The sequence below is a fragment of the Leucoraja erinacea genome, chromosome 9 (assembly GCF_028641065.1).
Source record: "Leucoraja erinacea ecotype New England chromosome 9, Leri_hhj_1, whole genome shotgun sequence".
Taxonomy (NCBI): domain Eukaryota; kingdom Metazoa; phylum Chordata; class Chondrichthyes; order Rajiformes; family Rajidae; genus Leucoraja; species Leucoraja erinaceus.
The window spans coordinates 29,265,725-29,291,999 of record NC_073385.1 but is presented as its reverse complement, the minus strand read 5'-3'; the positions used below and the strand labels follow the sequence as shown (position 1 = coordinate 29,291,999).

The following is a 26,275-nucleotide window of genomic DNA, read 5'->3' as shown; positions in this document are numbered from 1 at the left end:
TCTCATCCCAGATCTCCAGATGATGTCATTGAAAGGAGGGACATGAACCCAGTTGCTGATTGGTTTCCTGTGCGCATCACGAGGTTGCAGAGAGCAGAAGGGAGAGCAGGAACCGGGATCAAGAAAGTGTCGGGAAGAGAACAGGAAAATGGTGAGAACTGGATACTATTGGGGGATAGTGTGTGGCAACCCCCGGCTAGGCAGTTTCTCACCCGCCGACTGGCAGAACAACGTTTACAGGGCTTGGAATCCAACAATTATATTCTTGTTACGTCCCCTGGTTTTAATCGTATTCATGGAAGCCAGCTCGAAAATTATTTCAAACGACTGGATTGTGGTTAATTCTGGATATATTTACCTTTTTATATGTGTAATGTGCCGCGCTTGTTTTCCCCACTCTTCTCCCCATCCCTCTTCCCACCGCAGAGCTGCCCAGTGAGTTTGTGCGGAGTCGACGAACAGCTGTTGGAAAAGCTTAAAAAATTCCGTTTTCGCAAAGAGACAACAAATGCGGCCCTCGTCAGTAAGTACCATGTGTTACACAGTTAATTCTGTAAAGTGCTGCACCCTGCCTCGGGGTTAAAAATTCAGCCCTGCCACGCCCTAATCCAACCTCATACAACATTAAAAATACTGCGGAAATTTAGAGGTGACATCGAATTTATAATCCACCATCCATTGAATGTATCCTTTGAAAGAGATGTAGTATGGATGAAGGATGGGATTCTTTTAAATCCAACATTTAACACGCCAGTGGAATAATTTGCTGCTGAACCTAGTAATGGGGACTGGACTGGACGGATGGAGAGTATCACGTGGATCATTGTAGAAAAGGGCACAAAATGCTGGAGAATATGAATAGGTGACATTTCAGGTCGACAACCTTCAGTCTGACTAGTAGGAAGACAGAGGTGGGGACAAGACTAAGCCTGGGCAGTGATTGATGGATGGACACAAAAAGCTGGGGTAACTCAGCGGGACCCATCACCCATTCCTTCTCCAGAGATGCTGCCTGTCCTGCTGAGTTACTCCAGCTTTTTGTGTCTTTCTTCAGTTTAAACCAGCATCTGCAGTTCCTTCTTACACGTGATTGGTGGATACAGGGGGGTTGGGGGGGGGGGGGGGGGGTGCTGGTGCTGGTTGATCGGCAGATGGTTGGGCAAAGGCCAGAGCTGAAAAGACAAGAAGGAGATAAGGATATAAGTGGCATGAAATGTGAATCACGAAGGAATATTGGTGGAAGGGGAAAGGGAGAACTGTGTGCAACTCCAGATGGGCCACAGGAAATAGTGGGGGTGGGTGTGTGTAGATTAATTACCTAGAATTGGAGAAATAAATTACCCACACAGAATATGAGGAGCTGTTCCTTCACTTTGTATATGGCCTCACGTTGGCAGTGGAGTTGGGCCAGGATAGAGAAGGTCAGAATGCAGGGCTGGCCTTAGGAGGTGCGGGGCCCAATTGGGAAAAAATTCCACAGAAATATAAATAAATAATTATAAATGAGTCGCGTGTCGTGAGTAATGTGACAAAAAATCTTAAACTGCGCATGCGCAGATTGTTCACTCCGTAAAAATAAAAATAAATAAAGTAACAATTCAATTTTCCCACGGCTTCCAAGTCTCCCTCTTTCTGAATTACTGAATGGGTGGAGGGTGACGGCAGGTGGAAAGATGGTGGGAAAAACGGGAGCACACCGGGACAACATGAATCAGTTGACATCTTATTCAATGACAATACTAGTTCAACTAATCAAGGGACCAATTGGGGGGAGAGTTCCTTTCACAGCGTGTGAGGAGTCTAGACAGGGGTAAGGTTGCGGGGAGGGCAGGAGCGTTGAGAAGGAAGGGGTCGGGTTCATGCCAGTAACTCACGCGGCGCTCCGGGCGCGGAGTTACCGCGTTGTGGCCGGGGAGGGAAGCAGCGCGCGTGGCTACGAGCAGCCTCCATCACTGGACAGCGGAACCGACTGCCATCTCAGCGCCTTCTGCCGGCCCGCTCATCTCTGGCAGTGCTCTCCATCTGAACAGTGAGGGAACCAGCTCAAGAGCAAAGATCATAGAGTGGAGCGGGTCAGCGGGTGATGGATAACATTACAGAGGGCGGTGGAGCTTATTCCTGTGTCAGCGCGAACAAGGGATCAATTGAGGTTACTCGCCCTGACATATGGAGTAAGCTCCACCGCCCACCTGTTATCCATCGCCCGCTGACCTGCTCTTGAGCTGGATGATCCCCGGCCGACCCTCGGCTGTCCTTTTACAACCGCTTCCCACTTTAGAACCGCAAGGTAATATCTTGCCCAAACTCAGTTGTATCTTTCTATGTCAATAAATATCACAAAATATGCAATCTTTTCAGCCACATTATGACAAAATATAGAATGTAGGTTATTTATTATCAGTCACCCCATCCCAGAAACAACAGTATTTAAAGAAGAACATTTGTTTTACTAATTTACGAGCATGTACCATACATAGCCCGTTGATCCAGCAAAATGTTGTGATAATTGCATAAAAAGTATTATTGTCTAAGAAATTCGGTGGAATGCTAATCCATCTCAGTACTCATTTAGGCAAGTCCCAAGCTATAGATACTTTTCCCCCACCCCCAATCCCCCTCGCCAGATCTTCATTGAACCTACCATTTGACCAATCTTTTACTTAGCTGCTGTAACGTTTCCTTCCTATCAAAATCTCTGTAGCATCTCTGTCCCTATCTTCCAATTCCCACTTTGAAATAAAATACAACTTTCGACTTAAACATTTCGCAGCAGGATTGCTATATAAATGCAAATATATGGTATTTTATCCTAGCATCTTCCCCCCCCCCCCCCCCCCCCCCCCCCCCCCCCCCCCCCCTCTTACCACCACACAAGAAGCGTAACTTGAAGCATTTGCATTTGGAGAAGTTCGATACGGACCAGGAATGAAAATTAATAGCTATGAATCGATTAACAGCGAGCTACGAGGTTAGATTGAAACACCTGTCAGAGGGCTAAGAAACAATCCTGAGCTGATGGCGTATTGTTTTAAGTGAGCAATTTGCAGCGACCTCACCTTGTATTCTGGTTAAATATTCTTTCCACGAAAACCTCCTATTTCACTTTGAAATTATATTCATTTATAACTGTTTGTAACATCAGTAACCACCTTAATGTTCGTGCGTTTAGTACCGGGTATGCTTGAAACAATTTATTGTAATGCACTGTATCTTTAAAAAAAACTACATCAACCAGGTGTGAAAATTACACTGAATCGAACGATGATTGAAAATGCGTGGGACTCGACTAATCGCGATCTTGCTGCGAAATTTTTAAGTTGAAAGTTGTATTTTATTTCAAAGTGGGAATTTGAAGATGGGGACAGAGATGCTACACAGAGATTTTAAACTCGGGAGAGCTCTTGGGTGAACTCGCACAGTGGGACAGGGCTTGAGGCAGCATCTATGGAGCAAAGGAAATAACCAATGTTTTGGGCCAGGTCTGAAGAAGGGTTTCGACCCGAAACGTTGCATATTTCCTTCGCTCCATAAATGCTGCCTCACCCACTAAGTTTCTCCAGCATATTTGTCTACCGCAAAACATCTATGATTCCGGGAATGCCGAGAGAGCTAGAGAGAGACGAGATGGAGCGGAAGAGGGAGGGAGAGACAGAGAGACAGACAGAGAGACACAACGTGGGTCGGTAGGTAAATTGAATGACTAACCTGCTGCAGACTAAGAAGCTCACCAAGAAGAAGTCCTCAATCATGATGGTGAGTTTTAAGAAATTCTCAATGTGTCATCAATGCATCGATCTACATTCCTCAGTAAATGTAAATCTGTTTTGAACAAGTGTTAATGACGTCGCGTGAATTGTATTCAAAGGAACGCAGCGTCATTAATACTTGTTCAAAACACAATTACATTTACTGAGGAATGTGGATCAGAGCATTGATGACACGTTGTATAACTACTTGTTAACTACTGGCTGTTAACAAGTGTTACAGTAGTAGTTAACACATCGTTTGTGTCTGATGGCCGTGCAGCGGTTATTATCCATGTTCGTTTTGTAAAAAACTCCGTATGGCGAATTATTTTTAAAAATTCTTTATTGAACAAAGCAAATTTGTATTTCCATATGATATACGGAAAATTAACGCGGGCAATTTGGAAAAATCGGTCCAATCGTCATAAGGCCGGTCCTGTCAGAATGGGAAGAGGGGTTAAAACTGTTCTCAACCGGGGATCCAGCAGGCTTTGGTGTTGTGGATAATGAAGTAGATTTTCAAAGTCTACAGAGAGATTTAGGCCATTTGGAAGAGTGGGCTGAAAGATGGCAGATGGAGTTTAATGCTGATAAGTGTGAGGTACTACATCTTGGCAGGACAAATCAAAATAGGACGTACATGGTAAATGGTAGTGAGTTGAGGAATGCAGTTGAACAGAGGGATCTAAGAATAACTGTGCACAGTTCCCTGAAGGTGGAATCTCATGTAGATAGGGTGGTAAAGAAAGCTTTTGGTGTGCTGGCCTTTATAAATCAGAGCATTGAGTATAGAAGTTGGGATGTAATGTTAAAATTGCACAAGACATTGGTGAGGCCAATTCTGGAATATGGTGTACAATTTTGGTCACCTAATTATAGGAAGGATGTTAACAAAATAGAGAGAGTACAGACGAGATTTACTAGAATGTTGCCTGGGTTTCAGCAACTAAGTTACAGAGAAAGGTTGAACAAGTTAGGTCTTTATTCTTTGGAGCGCAGAAGGTTAAGGGGGGACTTGATAGAGCTCTTTAAAATGATGAGAGGGATAGACCGAGTTGACGTGGATAAGCTTTTCCCATTGAGAGTAGGGAAGATTCAAACAAGAGAACGTGACTTGAGAATTAAGGGACAGAAGTTTAGGGGTAACATGAGGCGGAACTTCTTTACTCAGAGAGTGGTAGCTGTGTGGAATGAGCTTCCAGTGGAAGTGGTAGAGGCAGGTTCGATTTTATAATTTAAAAATAAATTGGATAGGTATATGGACGGGAAAGGAATGGAGTGTTGTAGTCTGAGTGCAGGTAGATGGGACTAGGGGAGAATAAGTGTTCGGCACGGACTAGAAGGGCCGAGTTGGCCTGTTTCCGTGCTGTAATTGTTATATGATTATATATATATATATGGTTTGGTGGACCAAGCACAAGTGTAGTGTCTGCTTTTATTATAACCTAGGGCATATGTTTGATTAAAACTAGGGTGACTAACTGAAGAAAAGCCAAAGTTGGAGATGGTACATGAGAAAATAAAATAACCAATATTTGCCATTATTTGAAACAATGGGAGATGCTCAAAACAACTTTAACAGTTAGACCGATGCATTCTTTTCTAATATTCTTGGGGTTCAGACCCCTGACCGTGGTGAAATAAGCCTTGCATGCTTCAAGACTTGAGTGATCTCCAGAATTAGGTTTAATAGAACTTTAGATTATTCATGGTGTAGATTGGACCAATGCATTCCCAATTTTGGCAAACCGTGTATTTTTATTTTATAGGAAACCAGATTTTAAGTAAGAATCTTTATAATTTGACTTTTTAAACCAAAACTATATTTCTACCTGTTGATCCCACTCTTATGAATCTCCTTTTTTCAAAAAAGTATTGCTCCCTTTTCCTTTGCGATGAATGATACCTATTTTGAAGAAATAACATGAACGTTGTTCCTCTCTCCTCCAAATTGTTATTTTGCCCACAACCTCTTGTACACACTTATTTAATGTGATCCTGATGTGGTATGTTTCCATTTGATTGTATCTCTTGTGCTCATGTTCAAATTATTTTTATATTATGATCTCCTTTCCCACATAAATCAATGGATGTTGGATATGTTAGTTTGGGTAGAAAACTTTGTGTGCTCTCTGCTATTTAAAAAAAAAAAAAAAAATCCTTATACTCTTACTCCTCCAGTCCTGCCATTCCACTCTTCAGAGTGGTGCTATTCTTATTCTCTTCTTTAGGTCATTGTCTAATTTAGTAATGCCACTATTGGGGGCTATGTCTCAAATGCTCTCAAAAATCTATCTCCTTTCGTCATTTGCACAAAGTTCAACTTGTGGTTGCAAGTGCATCGATATTTCAATTATTATAAAAGCAAAAAAAAACATTTACAAAAATCTGCAAGCCAATATATAAAAACAAATTTATATTGTGTTCCGTTCTCAAATAATGCCATGATACGTTGCAGTCAGTTTTTAAAGCAAGCTTCATATTTCTTAAGAATTATGACAAAGCTAATTGCTACTATTTTGTACATTCTTGCCAATTTCTTTATGCGTGCCATCCAGATTGGTATTTTTCTTTGGTTTTGAACCCAACTGAAAATTGAGGTGCTCTATGATTTTCAGCAACAAACCATGAACTGATATGTAAACATTGCTTTTAAGTTTGTTCATACGCTTAATGTGGCAAGTCATGTATCTTGAATTTGAGAGTTATAGTGCAATCTGTTGAAATACCAATTAACATTTAGTGAATATAGCAGTAGGCGGTAATGTGCCTGATGAATTTGTTTGCTTCATTTTTGATTGTCTGTTATTCGGGTTCCGCTCCGGGGACCTTCTCTAATGAAGAGATGCCCTTTAGAGATGTGACTGGGTGGAGAATGTACTGTTTAAGAGCAAATTCCTCACTAATGTCAGTGAGCTTTGTCCATGACACTTCAATGGAGATTTCTTTCCACTGAACATGCTTCAGAAATGGTGAACAGCACATGATGGAGAATGTAAACTTGATGGGAATAGTATTTTAATTACATGCATACTAACGGCAAATGTTTCTACTATATTACAAAAGGCCCATAATAGAATAAAACTGACAAATCATCAAAGAGATCTGAGGAGCAATAATATTTTTAGTACGCCATTCTGATTATGGCCTATTTTTATTGATGACTTTAGGCAGAGAAAAAGGGCCCTAGTAGCCGCATTTATTCTGTGTGCTAAAATAGTTGTTTGTACACATTTTTGTTCTTGGTTTCACGAATGTTTTTTATTTTATTCTGGTTCTGATGAATGGACAATGCAGTGCATAATTTCCTCTGAATGGAGAGGTTGTTACAGGTTGACTACACGACAGATTCGACACGATGAAGTCTTGGCTCAATTGTTATGAGGTCCAAGACCATTTGAGTGCAGGCTCTGTAGCCCAGGCATGGCTTTCATACATCTGTGGATACGTACTCAAGCCTATCCATGCTGAATGAATACAAAAACATAGATGGGTGAGAAACACAGTGGACAAGCACATGTATCATCTGGTCCTTGGTGCATCTCCAAAATACCTTGATGCCCCCCTCGTTCCATTCCTTTTGTTGGCCAGTTCCCTGCACCCCCTTCCTCCACCACTACAAGGTCTCAGACGACCCGTTGCCCACTCTGGAGCTGCTTCCTGATTGCTTTTCACTCCCATGGTTCCCTTAGCCACAGAGATGCAGACTTGCCCACACTCCTCTAGCTGACCTTAGGACAATCTTTAGCTGCCTGCTTAAAGTGAGCATGTCCTGGTCACCCTTCGCTTTGGAGTGGATTGAGGGGCAGTTGGTTGCTGAAACTGTTTAATCCTATGATCACACTTCATCACCACATTACTTTTTGGTCACACATAATTCCACCTTCTGTAGCCAAAGAAGCATTATTCCATCACAAGATGCGACTGCAGGCTAAGATGGACTAAACTCCATGGAAGATTAGCTTTCATTTGTTTTGTTTTACAGAGAAAGCGTTTCTAACTTGATACTTTTTGTCACAGTGAAGATCGATCGTGAGCAACAGATGGTGGTACTGGATGAAGAGCATGAGGTCAGTATCTTTTCATCATTATTTTGAGTAGGAGGTGTTTTTAATTCAAATTTTGACCATAATGTGGGAGAGGAGGTGGGAATTGGTTAAAAGCTGCTCATATTTACTGCAGACTGATTACTTAGAGAATGGAACAGTACAGCGCAGGAACAGGCTTATTCACTCACAGTCAATGCCGAACATGATGCCAAGATGAACATATCTCCTGAGCTTGCATGTGATCCATATCCCTCCATCCCCTGTGTATCCCTGTGCCTATCCAAAAGGTTCCTAAATGTCTCCTCCTCTACCACCACCCCGGCAATGCATTCCAGGCACTCACCACCTTCTGTGTGAAAACAATTGCCTCTCACATCGCCATTAAACTTTGTCCCTCTCATCTTGAAGACATGCGCTATAGTCTTTGACATTGCATGTTGGGATGGAGGAGGAGGCGGGGTGGTAGGGAGAAACGTTCTACCCTTTCTATCCCTCTCTTAATGTTATATCTTAACAGAACTTTCCTCAACCACTGGTGATCCAGAGCAAACAATCCAAGTCTATCCAAGCTTTCCTTATAGCTAATATCTCCAAATCCAGGCAACTAACTGGTAAACCTCTCTCTAAAGCCTCCACATTCTTCCTGACTGGAACTGCACCTAACTGCGTCCTAACCAAAGTCTTATGGAATTGCATCATGAATTCCTGACTCTTATACTCAATGCCTGATGAGTGAAGACAAGCATGTCATACCCCCTTCTTTACTGCACTATCTACTTGTGTTGCCACTTTCAGGGAGCTACGGACTTAGACCCAAGATCCCTCTGTATATGATAGAACAGGTTTGCAGCGATATGGGCCAAATGCAGGCAGATGGGACCAGTGTAGATGGGACATGTTGGTCGGAGTGAGGAGGTTGGGCCGAAGGGCATGTTTCCACCCTGCATGACTCTATATCAATGCTGTTAAGGGGCTTGTCATTAATTGGGTACTTTCCTCATGCATTTAGTATCCTAAAGTGCAACACATTGAGAAAGACTGGTTGTCATGAATTTATCTGACTAATAATGGAAATGACAGGACGATGGGTGTCATGACTGAAGCCGCACCCGGGTTTGAACAAATGCATCTTGAATGAGGAGGGGAGTCATTAAAATGTGTGCATATAGGATTTTGAAGTTAAGTGCTTGTTGCAGCAAATAATATTGCAAGTCTGGTGTATATAATTTATGCTGTGCATTCATTTAGGATATTTCTCCAGAAGAACTCCAGAATGAACTACCTGACCAACAACCTAGATATCCTTTTGAAAGATGTGTATATGCTGGATATTGTAGATAAAAGGAGGAAATTCTCTAAAAACTCAGCAGGTTAGGCTGCATGCGTGGAGAAAGGATCAGTTAATGTTTCAGTTCAATGAACTTTCACTGAATTGGAGTTAAGTTAGAAGTGAAACAGATTTTAAGTTGAAGAGTAAGCCCCTTATAATGCCTCAGCATTACATCCTTGCTTTTTTATTTTCTAGTCATCACAAAATGAAAGCTATTATTGTCTTAGCATTTCTTATGTTCCCAACACTACCTGCAAGTAAAACGTTTGGGAGTCCTGTTCCAGCACTTCAAAATCCATTTGCACCTCCGATTTCAGAGTTTTCCCCCCATTTAGAAAATAGTCTATGGTTTTATTCCTTCTACCAGAATAATAATATCTGATTTGATTGTATACCTCACAAACAAATTATTTTCATTCTACCTTGGCAAACATGACTATAAACCTAAACAAGTAATAACTTGCAATGCTGTTTGCAGCCATCTCTGATTGCTTTTACATTACCCATTTATACGCTTCACAGAATTAGTAGATGCCAGCTGGATTTCGGAATGGAAGATTTTTAGCGTAGATTTTAACGTTTTTTAGATAAAACATTACAGGGGACCGGGTGACTCGGTGGCAGAGTGCTCGGCTCGTGGTCGCGAGTTTGCGCCTCGATCCTGGAAGTTAATCGGTGAGGGAGGTAGTGCTCTCTTGTCACCCTAGCGGGGCTACATGGCCTTAGGTGGCCTAGCTCGGGGATTCTTGAATCCGCCGAATAAATAATTTAAAAAAAAGATAAAACATTAAGTAAAACTTTAAACATAAACTGGCCCAAACTAAGCTAAACACATGAAAATATACTTACATGCAATAGCCAGTCCGATGATTTTCAGGGCCCTCTTGCCGTGAACTCCAGCGTCGGGTGAAACAATTCCTCAGCGGCTAGGAAAGTCTGGAGCGGCTGCCTCCTCCCCGGAGACCAGGGCACTCGTAGCCCTCAGGCCGCGCCGGTTGGAGCACCGACCCCGGCGAACTCGATCCCTGGCTCCGCGGCGCTCCAAATCCAGCGCCGCCAGCGGCTGGACGCCCGCTGCCCCAGCTCCGCGATGTTGGGAGTCGGCTGCCACAACGCTCCGGAGCTTACCGCACGGCGACCCGGTAAGGCATCGCCCGCTCCCCGCTGGTATCCCAGCACTGCGCCGCCGCCAAAGCTGTAGTCCCAGCCGGTTCCGACAGGAAACGCCGCTTCGCTCTTGATGGCAGGCCGCGAGGACGGGGCGAAGAAGCAGCTTGGAGGGATGCTGCCTCTCCGACCAGGTAGGGGACTAAGAATTAAAGTTTCCCCCTTCCACACCACCCCCCCTCTCCCCACACCACACCACCCCCCACACACACCACACCACCCCCCCCCCCCCCCCACCACCACACCCCCCCCCCCCCCCCCACACCACACCACACAACCCCCCTCATTGTACACTACACCTCATTGTAGCCCTTGTACTTTAACCTATACTTTCTCCGTAAATGTAGCACAATATTCTGCATTCTGTTCCCTTTCTATTTTTGGACTAACTGTTGTACTTGTGCATGGTATGATTGCACTCATGTATGGTATGATCTGCCTTGATAGCATACAAAACAGTTTTTTTTACTGTAAAGCAGTACATGCGACAATAGTAAACCAATCCCAATAGCATACAATGCCCTCCATAATGCTTGGGACAAAGACCCATCATTTATTTATTTGCCTCTGTACTCCACAATTTGCGATTTGTAAGCCTCAACGACTCCCGCCCAGTTGCACTTACCCCCATCATCACCAAGTGCTTCGAGAGGCTGGTCCTGGCACACCTCAAAAGCTGCCTACCCCCCACACTGGATCCCTATCAGTTTGCCTATCGCAAGAACAGGAGTACGGAGGATGCCATCTCAACGGCACTTCACTCCGCCCTCTCCCACCTTGACAACAGAGACACTTATGTAAGAATGCTGTTCATCGATTACAGCTCAGCATTCAACACCATTATTCCATCAAAACTGATCACCAAACTCGGTAACCTGGGCATCGACCCCTCCCTCTGCAACTGGATACTGGACTTTCTAACCAACAGACCCCAGTCTGTGAGGTTAGACAAGCACACCTCTTCAACCCTCACCCTGAACACCGGCGTCCCTCAGGGCTGCGTGCTGAGCCCCCCCTCCTCTACTCCCTCTTCACCTATGACTGCACACCTGTACATGGTACTAACACCATCATCAAGTATGCAGATGATACAACGGTGATTGGCCTCATCAGCAACAACGATGAGCTGGCCTACAGGGAGGAGGTCCAGCACTTAGCAGCATGGTGCGCTGACAACAACCTGGCCCTTAACTCCAAGAAGACCAAGGAGCTCATTGTAGACTTCAGGAAGTCCAGAGGCGGCACGCACACCCCCATCCACATTAACGGGACGGAGGTGGAACGTGTTTCTAGCTTCAGGTTCCTGGGAGTCAACATCTCCGATGACCTCTCTTGGACCCACAATACCTCTACTCTGATCAAGAAGGCTCATCAGCGTCTCTTCTTCCTGAGAAGACTGAAGAAGGTCCATCTGTCTCCTCAGATCCTGGTGAACTTCTACCGCTGCACCATCGAGAGCATCCTTACCAACTGCATCACAGTATGGTATGGCAACTGCTCTGTCTCCGACCGGAAGGCATTGCAGAGGGTGGTGAAAATTGCCCAACGCATCACCGGTTCCACGCTCCCCTCCATTGAGTCTGTCCAAAGCAAGCGCTGTCTGCGGAGGGCGCTCAGCATCGCCAAGGACTGCTCTCACCCCAACCATGGACTGTTTACCCTCCTACCATCCGGGAGGCGCTACAGGTCTCTCCGTTGCCGAACCAGCAGGTCGAGGAACAGCTTCTTTCCGGCCGCTGTCAATCTACTAAACAACGTACCTCGGTGACTGCCAATCACCCCCCCCCCACGGACACTTATTATTTATTTTTTTAATTCAAAATCGTTTGCTATGTCGCTCTTCAAAGGAGATGCTAAATGCATTTCGTTGTCTATGTACTGTACACTGACAATGACAATTAAAATTGAATCTGAATCTGAATCTGAATCTGTAATAGAAAAAAAATCACACGTGGTTAAAGTGCACATTGTTAGATTTTAATAAAAGCCATTTTTATACATTTTGGTTTCACCATGTAGAAATTACAGCAGTGTTTATACATAGCCCCCTCTCCCCCCCCCCCCCCCCCCCCTATTTCAGGGCACCATAATGTTTGGGACACATGGCTTCACAGGTGTTTGTAATTGCTCAGGTGTGTTTAATTGCCTCCTTAATTCAAGTATAAGAAAGCTCTCAGCACCTAGTCTTTCCTCCAGTCTTTCCATCACCTTTGGAAACTTTTATTGCTGTTTATCAACATGCAAATGAAAGTCAAAGAAGCTATTGAGACTGAGAAACAAGAATAAAATTGTTAGAGACATCAGCCAAACCTTAGGCTTACCAAAAACAACTGTTTGGAACATCATTAAGAAGAAAGAGAGCACTGGTGAGCTTACTAATTGCAAATGCACTGGCAGGCCAAGGAAGACCTCCATAACTGATGACAGAAGAGTTCTCTCGATAATAAAGAAAAATCCCCAAACACCTGTCCGACAGATCAGAAACACTCTTCAGGAGTCAGGTGTGGATTTGTCAATGACCATTGTCCACACAAGACTTCATGAACAGAAATACAGAGGCTACACTGCAAGATGCAAACCACTGGTTAGCTGCAAAAATAGGATGGGCCGGTTAGTTTGCCAAGAAGTACTTAAAAGAACAACCACAGTTCTGGAAAAGGGTCTTGTGGGCAGATGAGACGAAGATTAACATATCAGAATTATGGCAAGAGCAAAGTATGGAGGAGAGAAGGAACTGCCCAAGATCCAAAGCATACCACCTCATGTGAAACACGGTGGTGGGGGTGTTATAGCCTGGGCATGTATGGCTGCTGAAGGTACTGGCTCACTTATCTTCATTGATAATACAACCGTTGATGGTAATAGCATAAAGAATTCTGAAGTGTATAGACACATCCTATCTGCTCAAGTTCAAACAAATACCTAAAAACTCATTGGCCGGCGGTTCATTCTATAGCAAGACAATGATCACAAACATACTGCTAAAGCAATAAAGGAGTTTTTGAAAGCTAAAAATGGTCAATTCTTGAGTGGTCAAGTCAATCACTCGATCTGAACCCAATTGAGCATGCCTTTTATATGCTGAAGAGAAAACTGAATGGTACCAGCCCCCAAAACAAGCATAAGCTAAAGATGGCTGCAATACAGGCCTGGTAGAGCATCACCAGAGAAGACACCCAGCAACTGGTGATGTCCATGAAACGCAGACTTCAAACAGTCAATGCATGCAAAGGATATGCAACAAAATATTAAACATGACTATTTTCATTCACATGACACTGCTGTGTCCCAAACATTATGGTGCCCTGAAATATATAATATTAACACTGCTGTAATTTCTACATGGTGAGTCCAAAATGTATGAAAGTACCCTTCATTAAAATCTGACAATGTGCACTTTAACCACATGTGATTTTTTTTTTTTTTTTCCTATTACAAATCTCAAATTGTGGAGTACAGAGGCAAATAAATAAATGACGGGTCTTTGTACCGGGCACTTTCCCTTGCAACCGCAAGAGATGCAACACTTGTCCCTTTACCTCCCCCATCGACTCCGTTCAAGGACCCAAGCAATCGTTCCAGGTGCGACAGAGGTTTACCTGCATCTCTTCCAACCTCATCTATTGCGTCCGCTGCTCCTAGATGTCAGCAGATCTATATCGGTGAGACCAAGCGGAGGTTGGGCGATCGTTTCGCCGAACACCTCCGCTCGGTCCGCAATAACCAAGCTGACCTCCCGGTGGCTCAGCACTTCAACTCCCACTCCGTCTCCGACCTCTCTGTCCTGGGTCTCCACCATGGCCACAGCGAGCAGCACCGGAAATTGGAGGAACAGCACCTCATATTCCGTTTGGGGAGTCTGCATCCTGGGGGCATGAACATCGAATTCTCCCAATTTTGTTAGTCCTTGCTGTCTCCTCCCCTTCCTCAGTCCCCCTGCTGTCTCCTCCCATCCCCCAGCCTTCGGGCTCCTCCTCCTTTTTCCTTTCTTTTCCCCCCCCCCCCCGCCCCCGATCAGTCTGAAGAAGGGTTTCGGCCCGAAACGTTGCCTATTTCCTTCGCTCCATAGATGCTGCTGCACCCGCTGAGTTTCTCCAGCTTTTTTGTGTAACCTATGATGGAAGGCACTGTAGTTGGATAAAATTAAAACCTATGAAATGGTTACAAGTATTTCTTCATTTGAATTTCAATGGATTCATGTGCATAAGTTGCTTAACTAAATCAACAAGTATATGCAAGTCTATTTATTTTCCTTCAGATAGATTTGATGATCCCAATGTTCTTGGTGTGTGATCCATTTCCACAAGATATTTTCCTAATTATAATTCTAAAGCAATTATGTGCAAGGAAGGCCCATGGCCCATTTGAATTTGGAAGGGATTGCTTCACTATCTTAAATGTTGTAATACTTTTCTCTCTTTGTGGATAAATACTTATTTAAATAATAATTTTCTTAACTTGGTACATTTGTAGTTTATAGCTACAGATACAAACACAGTGATGGAAGGATTTCCTATCCACTGTGCTTTATATTCTTCAGTCCTGTGGGTAAGTAGTCAATTTCTCAAGTTTTCTTTCAATTTGTCAACACATCAATTAGCATTATTGTTATATCTTTATATCCTGTTTTTTGTCTTAACTTTTCTATATTTGGTAATTTTTTTTAATTTCAAAATTGATTATGAATAAAGCAAAATATCTATATCTATCTATCTATTATTATATAAAACTGTATGCCTGCCGTCCGTCCGGCTTCCGGCTGCCTTTCTTCGTTTTGATTCGTTCCATCGTGTGATGTCACAATGCCCAATGTTCACATATATCCAATCGGAATGGATCCATTTACATATGCCTTTGCAGGAGCCCCAGCCCATGGTGAACGTTCCATTGTGTGATGTCACAATGCCCAATGCTCAAAGACATTCTTGCCATAGAGGGAGTACAGAGAAGGTTCACCAGACTGATTCCTGAGATGTCAGGACTTTCATATGAAGAAAGACTGGATAGACTCGGCTTGTACTCGCTAGATTTTAGAAGATTGAGGGGAGATCTTATAGAAACCGATGTTGGGGAAGTCCAGAACAAGGGGTCACAGTTTAAGGATAAGGGGGAAATCTTCTAGGACCGAGATGAGAAAAAAATTTTACACACAGAGAGTGGTGAATCTCTGGAATTCACTGCCACAGAAGGTAGTTGAGGCCTGTTCATTGGCTATATTTAAGAGGGAGTTAGATGTGGCCCTTGTGGCTAAAGGGATCAGGGGGTGTGGAGAGAAGGCAGGTACAGGATACTGAGTTGGATGATCAGCCATGATCATATTGACTGGAGGTGCATGCTCGAAGGGCCGAATGGCCTACTATTGCACCTGATTTCTATGTTTCTATGTTTCCCTCTTCTCACCCCTCTCCCTCTCCCACCCATCCCTCTCTCCCCCACCCCCCTTCACTCTCTACCCTATCCCCTTTCCTCTCTCCCCGCCTCCTTCCCCTACCCCTCTGTCCCTCTTCCACCACCCCCCCTACCCCTCCCTCCCCACTCTTCCACTTCTCTCCCTCACCCCACCCCCCTTTCCCCCCCCCACCCCTCTCTCTCCCCCCCCTTCCCCCCCTCCCTCCCCACCCCCCCCACCCCTTCACCCTACCCCTCTGACCCTCCCCACTCTTCCACCTGTCCCCCCCTCCCACTATCCCCCCTCTCCCCCCCACCCCTCTCTCCCCCCCACCTCTCTCCCCTCTCCCTCCACACTCTCTCCCCCTCCCTCCACACTCTTACCCCTCCCTCCTCCTCTCCGTCCCCATCCCTCCCCCCACATCTCTCTCCCCTCCCCATCCCTCTCTCCTCCCTCTCTTCCACTTCACTTCACTTCTCTCCCCCTTCCCCCTCCACTCTCCCTCCCCACTCTTTCCCCTCTCTCCACCCACCCCTCTCCCCTTCCCTTCCCTCCCTCCTCCCCTCCCTCCCCATCCCCCCCCCTCACCCACATCTCTCTCCCCATCCCCCTCTCTCACCCCCTACCCCGCTGTCCTTTCCCTCCCAAATCTGTCCTGTTTCCTCCTCTTCCTCTCCCCTCCCTTCCCTCTTCTCACCCCCCCCCCTCCCCCCACCTGTGTGTTTGGGGGGTGGTTAATGTGAGTGTGATGCCTCAGCCCCCCCCCCCCCCCCCCCCCCCCCACACAAACGCCGTTGGGGAAACAGACCCAACAGGTCTGCACTTGGTCTAGTATACTATTAAAAGTCTTAACTTGTATGTCTGTGATCTCAGGAGCTACATCAAAATGGTACACAACAGCGTGAAATGTTTTGCAGAATCTTACTCGGCTTTTTCCCGTGGTCGTTCGTATCGAGTTTCTTCACATTTGATGTTGTATTTCATGTTTTTGATATTTTTAGGTTTAAAAAAAAGCCAACTTTTAACAAGATTTTTACTGTTAAAATTCTTCGAACAAAGTTGCAATACAGGAACACTGTGCTTCCACCAACTTTTTACATGAATGGGATATCACAGTCCTCCACCCAACATTTGCAACAATGTTGCCATTATACAACACTTACTCCAGCTCCTGGCAGGACAGGAAGGGAAGGGTGAATTTTAATTTTTTTCTAAAGTCCGAGGCTGGGGAGGCTGGGGAGTGTTGGCATCTTGCGTTCGGCAAAGGGTTGAGTTAGGGGACCAAGCCTCCCGTGGGGGATTCGGGTCCCATTTGGTCTAGTATGTTACTAAAACTCCAATCTTGTTTGTTAGTATGTCCGTGATCCGTCTGTGAGTGATCCTGAAATTACACCAAAACGGTACACAATAGCGCTGCAATTTTTGCCCCACCTTACTCACCATTGTGCTGTGGTGTGCTGTACCGACTTTCGTTCAGATTGATGGTATATTTTGAAAGTTAAACTTTACAAAAAGCACTTCACTTTCATCTGCACTGCTCATTAGCAGAGTACGATGTCACAATGGGAAGCCTGTTACAATGTTAACAAATGACAGGACTCTCAGTGCAATGAGAGATTTGTTACATTCTTGTAAGGAGAGGGGGGGGGGGGGGGGAGGAGGAGAGGGCGTGGATTGTTGTTTAATGTTATTTAAACATTGTGTTTAGTGGGATGGGGGGAGGTGAGGAGTGGTGGAGCTGGGAGAGAAGGGGAGAGGGGTTATGAAGGGAGGGAGGGAGTGACTGAGGATAGGGGAAAGGAGGGACTGAGAGGGAGTGGGGAGAGGAGGATGAGAGGAGAAAGAAGAGAGAGGGTGGAGGGGGAGGGAATGTTGGGGATGAGTGGAAATGAGCCGCGTCTGCGCAGTTGGGGGATATAGGTGAGTGGTGGAATATTGCGTTGGGGGAACGGGTTGCGTTGGGGGAACAGGTGAGTGGCCGAATATTGAGTAGGGGGAACTTGAACTAGTTTTTCTAAAGATTTCAGTATTCTGAAGTAATACTTGATGAAAACACAACTTGTACAGACCTAAAATAATTGTGCCTGGGCTTGTAGAGAATCAAAAAATTCTAATTTGAAACTATTGCATTATTATTATTTGCTGAAGTTATTCAGGGCAAATTTGGACATGCTGAATTGTTTTCATATTTAAAATTGTTGGAGGTTTATGTTCTGCGGAAGGCAAACTACATGCAACTGCAAATTAATTATTTTATATTTAAAATAAGTTTCCAGTGTCTGCACCTCTGGCTTTGCATGATGCTCACTTAAAATATTATTGTGTAATTAAGTAGAAATCCTGAAAGAGCTGTGATGTTGCAAAGTACTCGGAAGCTTTCCTTCTCTCCCTTGTATGGAAGATATTTGGATTTGGAGTGGGAGTCCTACAGTGTATAAAATCAGTACCATGTATCCAACAGTATGTGCTTAGCTGTGTATTTGTATATGTGATGCCAATGGTTATTCTTGCAAATGGAACAATCGTTTTTGGAACCTTCAGAATTTCCAAACATCTAATTCAATGAAATTTTTCTAAACTGTACTTCCGATGTCCCACTATGGACCGTCAAAATAGATATTCTCTCTTCACACCCAGGCATTTCTGCTGTGAACCAAGGCAGCTGACGCACGTTTTATCCTATCTTCCCACGACTTATCTCCTTTATAAGAGAAGAGTAAAGGCCTGCTTCGCCAATCAATAAGATTACAGCTGTTTCCCTCTTGAATCCTATACCACTCATCAAGCATAACTTTGATGGAAGTTATCACCCACTCTGGGCTGCGTTGCTATCCCAACCATGGCTGTTAAGGTCCTAATGACTGATATAATAATAATAATACATTTTATTTTCGGGCGCCTTTCAAATCTCAAGGACACCTTACAAAGATTAACAGAAGAGAAAAAAACATATAGTCGGAGAAAAATAAATAATAAGGACATCATCAATATACAAATTAAAGATAGAAATCGCTCCAAAGACATAAAATAAAAATAAATAAAAAAACACAATGTGAAGAGAGAGCAGCGGCAGCTAAAGCACGCCAGCGTCCACTCTCTCTTCCGTCAGCCATCTTGGACACAGACTAACATAGTAACTACACACAGAAAAATCATCCCCCCCACAATGGTTACCACTGTGGGGGAAGACACAAAGTCCAGTCCCCAACCCCAGTTCTCCCAGAAGTCAGGCCTATTTGAGGCCACCGCTATTGCCTCTACGGAGGCCCGATGTTCCTGGCCGTTCTGGCCAGGTGGAGTTGCCCCGGCGTCGGGAGAGTCCTCACAGTGGCTCGGCCACCTGGAACGGCCGCTTCCTAGCAGGGGATTGTCGGTTTCCGAAGCCGACAGGGACGCACCGGGTTGGAGCTCCCAGGCTCCCGATGTTAAAGACGGTGCCGCCCGCTCCGCTCCGCAGACCCGCAGCCCGGAGATGTTGATCTCGGCGGTCACAGCTCCAGCGCGTCAATCCAGCGCGGCGACCCAGGGCATTGCCCGCTCCGCACCACGATAGCGCTCCAGCGCTGTGCCGCCACCAAAGCCGAGGTGCTGGGCAGTCCCGGCCAGGAAACGGCGCTCCAAGCCCGCTGGTAGGCCACGAAGACGGGCAGCCCGGAGAAAAAGCTGCCTCACCGACCAGGTAGGGACCTAGAAGTAAGATTACCTCCTTCTCCCCACATTAAGAAGTCCATTTCTCCTACAAACGAAAGACAAGACTTACTAAAAACTGGGGGAAAAAAATGGATTAAACGGACGGCTGCTGGTTAGCAGCCGTTCCCCAAGATGGCTCCTCCTCCAATGATATATTATCTGGACCATCTGTTAAATTGGAGGTGATGCTGCTGTTCCACAACAACACACTGGGCAGTCTGAAGCCCTGAGCCATGCATCGCTGAACGGAGTTATCTGCCTCGCTAGTATTGCCCTCTCATTCATTCTCTCCACACATTACCATTAGGCATGCACCCTACAAAGATGGTCATTGAACTAAGATACCAGCACCCAGGTTCCTAACACAGCAGGGCATGGCCTGACTAGATTTTTTTATTCCTCCCCAAGTACAGGGGAATATGTTTCTGTGAATGTTGGTATTGGTGGATCATAAGTGTTGTAACAAATTGGCGCCAAGCGGGGTTCCAGTGTAATCAGCATTAAGATATTTTTTTACGTTGCAGTATCTGTGCAAGTAATCAGGAATGTATAATAGGACCAAGAGTGGATGGTGTGGCCCTTTTATTCCTGCACTCTTTCCTCCTGGTCTTTTGCACCAGAGGTTTATCTCTATTTCTAGATGAACTTGGTGACCACAACTCTCTGTGGTAGAAAATTCATCATTCCAAAGAGAAATGTTCCTAGTCTTTGTCCTAAATCTTGCCCTGCAACTTGAGACTGTGATCTCTCAGCTAGGTGAATCATTCTCATTGTATCCAGTCTATCATACCGTCAGAACTTATAAAGTTTCATTTAGATCAAACCTGGTTGACCTAATCTCTCCTCATCTGGGAATTGTATAATCAGAGTGGTGCAGCTGGTAGAACTGCTGCCTCACAGTACCAGAGTCAGTATGTCGGAGTGCATTGACCTAATATTTTGGGTCAATGACTTTGCATCAGAACTGGCAAAAGGAGTTATTGAGTTTTAAGTTGCAGGAAAGAGAGGGTGAAAACACATTGGGAAAGTCAGTGATGGGGCAGAGAGTGATATTTGCTTATTAATGAATAGCTGCTCAGTGTGGGAGAGTGCAAGTAGAAAGGGATGAATGAGAGCAGTACAGAGAGAAATTAACAATGCTTGAATTGAAGTGAAGAATGTATCACGTTTATTAAAAATGCTGGAAATACTCAGGTCGTGGACGAATTGTAAAATTAAAATATCTGCGACTGTGATCCTGTGCTTCCAATTCCCTGTTTCTTTATTTTTCTGTCCCTACTCTGGACTCCTGCACGGCTCCAACAAAATTCAATTTATTTCCATGTGTGCGACAGTCTGTTTGTGATTTAAAGGTGAGCAGGTTCCAGGCAAAACTGTGGTTTGTGTCTTTCATTTTAGGATGCAAGTCAGATCAGCAGATGATCTATGCTGGTAGCAAAATTGGACTGGTGAAGGAAGCAGATTTTAGCAAGGTGAGAGTTTATAATTTTTTTTTAAATAAGTACTAAATTACACAGCTTTTATCTTGGAAGATGATAGAAATCTGTCTCGGTTGATTATCTGGGGTAAGATCATCTTCAGATTTTCATTCACTCTTGGTGACTTTTAGTAAAAGTCACGGTGGCGCAGCCGTAGAGTTGCTGTTACAGCGAATGTAGCGCCGGAGACCCAGGTTCGATCCCGACTACAGGTGCTGTCTGTACGGAGTTTGTACGTTCTCCCCGTGACCTGCATGGATTTTCTCCGAGATCTTCAGTTTCCTCACACTCCAAAGACGTACAGGTTTGTAGGTTAATTGGCTTGGTAGAAAGGATAGTGTTAATGCGCGGGGATCGCTGGTCGGCACGGACCCGGTGGGCCGATGGGCCTCTTTCCTCGCTGTAGCTCTAAACTAAACTAAAACGCAAGTTAAGTTCTTTGGAAGCACCGTTCAGTAAGCTCAGGTTAACTCCAAAATAATTGTCAAGTGGTATAAAAGAGATGTTGTTTTTCCTTTGATGAGTATTAATGCAATTTACGATGCAAAATATCTGTGATCCGGTTAGCAATGTATGTTACTCATCTCCAATGGGGAAAAAATACTCTATTAGAATCTTGAAGCATCGGCGTAGGTCAGTATTCATGTGGCCAGTCTGTGGAGCAATTGAGCCAGCATCCATGACAGCTGATAAATTCAAGTACACAAGCATTTCCTGTCTCTGTTGCTGATTGCTTGAATGCACATTTGTCTCTGAACACATTTTGAAACTGCTTCTCTGATGGAGGCAAGGTGATGAGTCCAAAAGTAATCTTGGCTCATCTTTTCATTTCAAGGTTCCTGCAGTCCTGATTTTTTTAACGTTCAAATTGTATACAATAACAATTATTAAAAACAAGTAAAAAGTGTTGTCTACTAACGTTGGCCCGTGAGTCTGAAGATTTAATATTAATATGTATTCATTCAGTAGTGATGGGACAATGATCATTCCTCTTTGTCTTCTCCTGAACCCTTAGATTCTAGGAACACTTTCCCATTGAAGTTTAAACTTGAGCACAACTTGAGAGCTTTTTTTGGTATATTTTAAAATAACCTTGTAAAGTTTTTTCTAACTTGTATACATTTGGTCTGTAGCAATATTTGCTGATAATCCTTGTTGAATTGCTTCACAAACACTTGTTATCAAATGTTCAGGCCAATTTGATTGTAGCCTATATTTTTCTTTCAGGTGTTTGACATTCGAAATACAGAAGAATTCACTGAAGAGTGGCTTTGCAAAAAACTTGGATTTTTCCATTAGCAAAATGTGACAGTATTGCATTTTACTTTATGAATTAATAACATGAGCTCAAATTTCAAATATACATATAAACTGGAAAATTAAATGACTTTTATACTCTTCGTTCCAAGCTGACTCAGATTTAAGCACTGTGAAAATGTTGAATGTCCAAGAAAATGAACTTATCAAGCATTTAACCTTTTTCTGTTTGTGGTGTAAACCAGCAAAGTTAGACAAGACATGGGGCCTTGTATATTATTTTATTACTTTTGGCTTGATTATGTGCGTGCAAATTTCATAACTGCTGGTTTGATTTGGTTCATTTTAAAACTTGAAGAATATTGAAAAGCCTGCTATGTAAACGTACCCCCCTAAATTCATTAATTGTATTGGTTTCACTGTAAGCCCTTAACTTTTTGTGCATTTACCTTTTGTGGCTTTTCTCCATCACCACCCATTTTCCATAGTTTTTGTATTCCCTTATATGACTTCACAAGGCTTTTTATAACCAGCAGTTATCCTAACAGTTTCTCGTGTTGTTTTTAAAAAGATTGAAATGTTTGAACAAAGTGACAAAACACAATCTAAACCCACCTGGTGTTTCACTGCACTGTAGTAAAGCATTAAAAGTCCCTCAAAATGACCATGGCCGGTGCCTCTGTCAGTGTCTAGTGATTTAATATTTGATGGAAATTTAAGGTACTTCTCCCAACAAAAGTCCCATTCAGCATTGCGAACAAATTAATTTTCCCAGAGAAGAATGAAAGGTATTTGTGTCTGCTTCTGGAACTTAATTATGAAAGTAAAGTGTTGGCTGTATTGCTAATTGGTTTTCTCTTAAAGGAGCACTTTTAAAAAAAAAAAGACAATTTGTTTAAGATTATAATCCCTTCTGGAACACATCTCCAATTCTAATTAGCATGTTTTAAAATGTTAAATTTAGTCAAATTCTACTGAATGGAAAATAATAGTTGCAAGAATAAATGTTTTCAGTGGGTGTTTAGTTCAAGTTTGAGACCATCACCGGTCATATTCCTGTTGATATATGTTCTAAAGATGTTACTAAATGTTCACCTTTTTAACTTAACATTCTGCTCCTTCTGTTATCTGATGAATACAATTTAAAAAGATTGTCTACATTAGGATACTAGTATTGATTTAATCTCTTGTTTGAGTTTCAGATAATTCTAGTTGCATCTTGATTTGAATAATTTGTAATTGGTTAATTGGGTTTTGTTTTTACAATGAAATCTTAAATTCCATTTGTAATATGCAGCGTAAATTATAAAGTTTATGCTTTCAGTGCTTGAGTTGATTAGGCATGTGCCTGTACCTCATGTATTGCAATGGCAATTGTTATGATGCTATGGCATGCTTCCGATGGAAGCTGCAAATATAATTTCATTATATTTGGTTAAAAGCAATTTGGAGACTTGCAAAAATGTTCAAACTACAATTAACATCTGAATCTTGGCAAGTAACATTCACACAATCTCTTTCTTACTTTTTTCTAATGAGTATTCCAAAATGCACACAGCTGAAAAATGTATGCCTTGTTCTAAATCCACACGGGCGATTTTAACACTTGTGGTGCTGTTTTTATTTTGCACAACATATTTTTAAGATACTTTTTTTGATACACCTGATGCATTTTGTTGTTGCATGACTAATTCATAACATATGAAAATAGAATTAATGACTGCTCACTCCTTGCAATGCTTTCCTAAAACTAATACTCAAACTATTGTTAAATGTCGAATGCACTTGCATGATGGCCTTTTATATTGTAGCAAAATTTGAGCATTTTTCATTGATTAATCATATTAGTTATCCATTCATGCCTTTATTGCATCAGGATTTTGCCATGGTAATGTAACCTGCCACCTCTATGGAATTAGGTTTGTAGAATTCTGCAACCCTATCCCAATTCTCTTAAAGTACCATTCACAGCTGACCTATATTGGCTTCCAATATAGCAACACTACGATATTACAATTATCTTCCTTGTTTTAAAAATACTCCGGTCTCACCCTTCTGTTTCTATGACGAGCTGCTCCCCTTATCCCACCTAAATATTTGTACTTCTCTGGGTGTGGACTCTTGTAAGCAGCAGCATTGGTGCCTATGTCTTATCTGTCAGCCTCCAGACTGTTTAATTCCTTCCTTAAACTCTCAATGTAACTCTGCTCCTTACTGACAACTTTAAAGAGCAGCTCTTTGACCATTAGTGCTAATCTATCACGTGACTCTCAATTTTCTTTTCCTTAGAAGCTGTGAAGTGCCTTGGGGTGCTTTACCATGATAACACTAAATGTACATTTGTTATTGGGTCTACAAATGCATAAAATTAACGACAAATCTTTTGTACTGTTTTAAGTCCTTTTTGTCCCGATTATTGTACTGCTCATTGAATGCTTTATTCTGAAATGAGGCATGACACTTCAGTATGCTTATGTGTGATGCTAGCAGTAAGTGACAAGGTTAATAGTAACAGAAGTTTGTGGTGCAATTATTGATTTTCATGGGTCTTTTTCTGTGGGTACAAAATAAAGATTAATATGTACACAAGTGTGATGTCTCTCTTTACCCCTCCCTATGCTTTTAGAATGAGTCTGGATGACCAAACGCTAGCAGATAACAAACATTTCAAGGATTTAAAATATGCAATAGTTTCCATCTCTGATGCTGTATCCAATCCTGTTCTCGCATTACAGGTGGGAGAATTAAGAAAACTTAAAATACTGATGTAACTAAATTGCCTTTGTATAATTTTAAACCATATAAAATAATAATCTTAAACCATATAAGCATTTTCTTAAACCATATAACCATAATAATCTTAAATCATTTAAGAATTGTTCCACCACTGCATAATAATTTAAGCTGCACAGTTCATTTTATCAAAGGCAGCTTGTTCGTTCTTGAAGGTGTAAGTCTGCACGGCGTAGGAGCAATGAGGCAATCTGCATGGAGATGGGATGGAAAAGGAATGTAATATTTTGTAATTTTTAAATTAGCTGGGAAGAGCAAATACATTGCCACTCTCAATCCAAAAAAAGCCTTTTTGGTGGTGACTTCCAGCAGTGTTTAAAATGTTTACAAAAATACACTTTCTAATTGGAGTATGCCAGTCATTCAGTTCATATTTTATAGTTTATATTTTGAGCCCTAAAACAGATAATGGCATGTTTAAGAGGACCAGGACCTTATGGTAAATTACTGTGCCTGAACAGGATCTAGTCCTGTTCAACATAGTTGGAAGGTGTGACTACCAAGTGAATTTGTGCACCAACTTGCTACTCAAAGTTGCTTATAATTATTTCTTCAGGAACGCTGGAGGCTGAGGGGAGACCTTATAGAAGAATATAAAATTATGAGACATGTAGATAAAGTAGACAGTTGGAACCTTTTCCCCAGGGTTGAATTATCAAACATTATAGGGCATAGTTTCAAGGTGAGAGAGGCGAAGTTTAAAGGAGATTCACAGGGCAGGTTGTTTTTCCATGGAGGGTGGTGGATGCCTGGCAATGGGGGCAGAGGAGGCAGATATGACTGCCATTTAAGAGGCTTTTAGATAGGCAGATAGCTATCTACGTAATGGGTGGGATATGGATCATGTGCAGGGAGAGGAGATTAGGTTACCTTGGCATCATGATTAGCACAGACATTATGGGTCAAAGAGCCTGTTCCTCTGTTCTATGTGCTAAGATTAAGTGATAGGGCTGGGGAATTGGAAGTTGTCAAAAAGGTTGAGAGAACCGGCGACACAAGGAACTGCAGCTGTTGGAATCTTGAGCAAAACACAAAGTGCTGGAAGAACTTGAGGGAATGGGCTCTTCTTCAGACTGAGAGAAAACATTGTCATTTCCACCATAGATGCTGCCAGACCTGCTGAGTTCCTCCAGCACTTTGTGATTTGCTGAGGTGCCCCTGATGTTGGTGAAGGATTGGCCATGGAGTTATGCTATACGTTCAGTGGGGACGTTTGTGGACCTTAAGGAGGAGCAGGGTTGACTGGATCAGGCTGGAGGTGAGATCTGAAATTGTGAGAGTCAAAGACCTAATCCATTAACCTATATTTAATCCCAAAGGATTATAAAGGGTTAGAGTAGCACTGATTTTGCAGTAACTAATTGTATCATGGTGTG

At 43.1% G+C, this 26,275-nt stretch overlaps 1 protein-coding gene across 1 annotated transcript; it reads left to right on the top strand.

The window, feature by feature from the left end:
• The first annotated feature begins 13 nt into the window (after positions 1 to 13).
• Positions 14 to 24,695, top strand: gmfb (glia maturation factor, beta). Its single transcript, XM_055640441.1, has 7 exons — positions 14 to 151; positions 427 to 523; positions 7,767 to 7,816; positions 9,044 to 9,095; positions 14,760 to 14,840; positions 20,770 to 20,843; positions 22,077 to 24,695. The coding sequence occupies exons 1-7, from the start codon at positions 149 to 151 to the stop codon at positions 22,146 to 22,148; spliced, it is 429 nt and encodes a 142-aa protein (XP_055496416.1). The 5' UTR covers positions 14 to 148; the 3' UTR covers positions 22,149 to 24,695.
• The last annotated feature ends 1,580 nt before the right edge of the window (positions 24,696 to 26,275 follow it).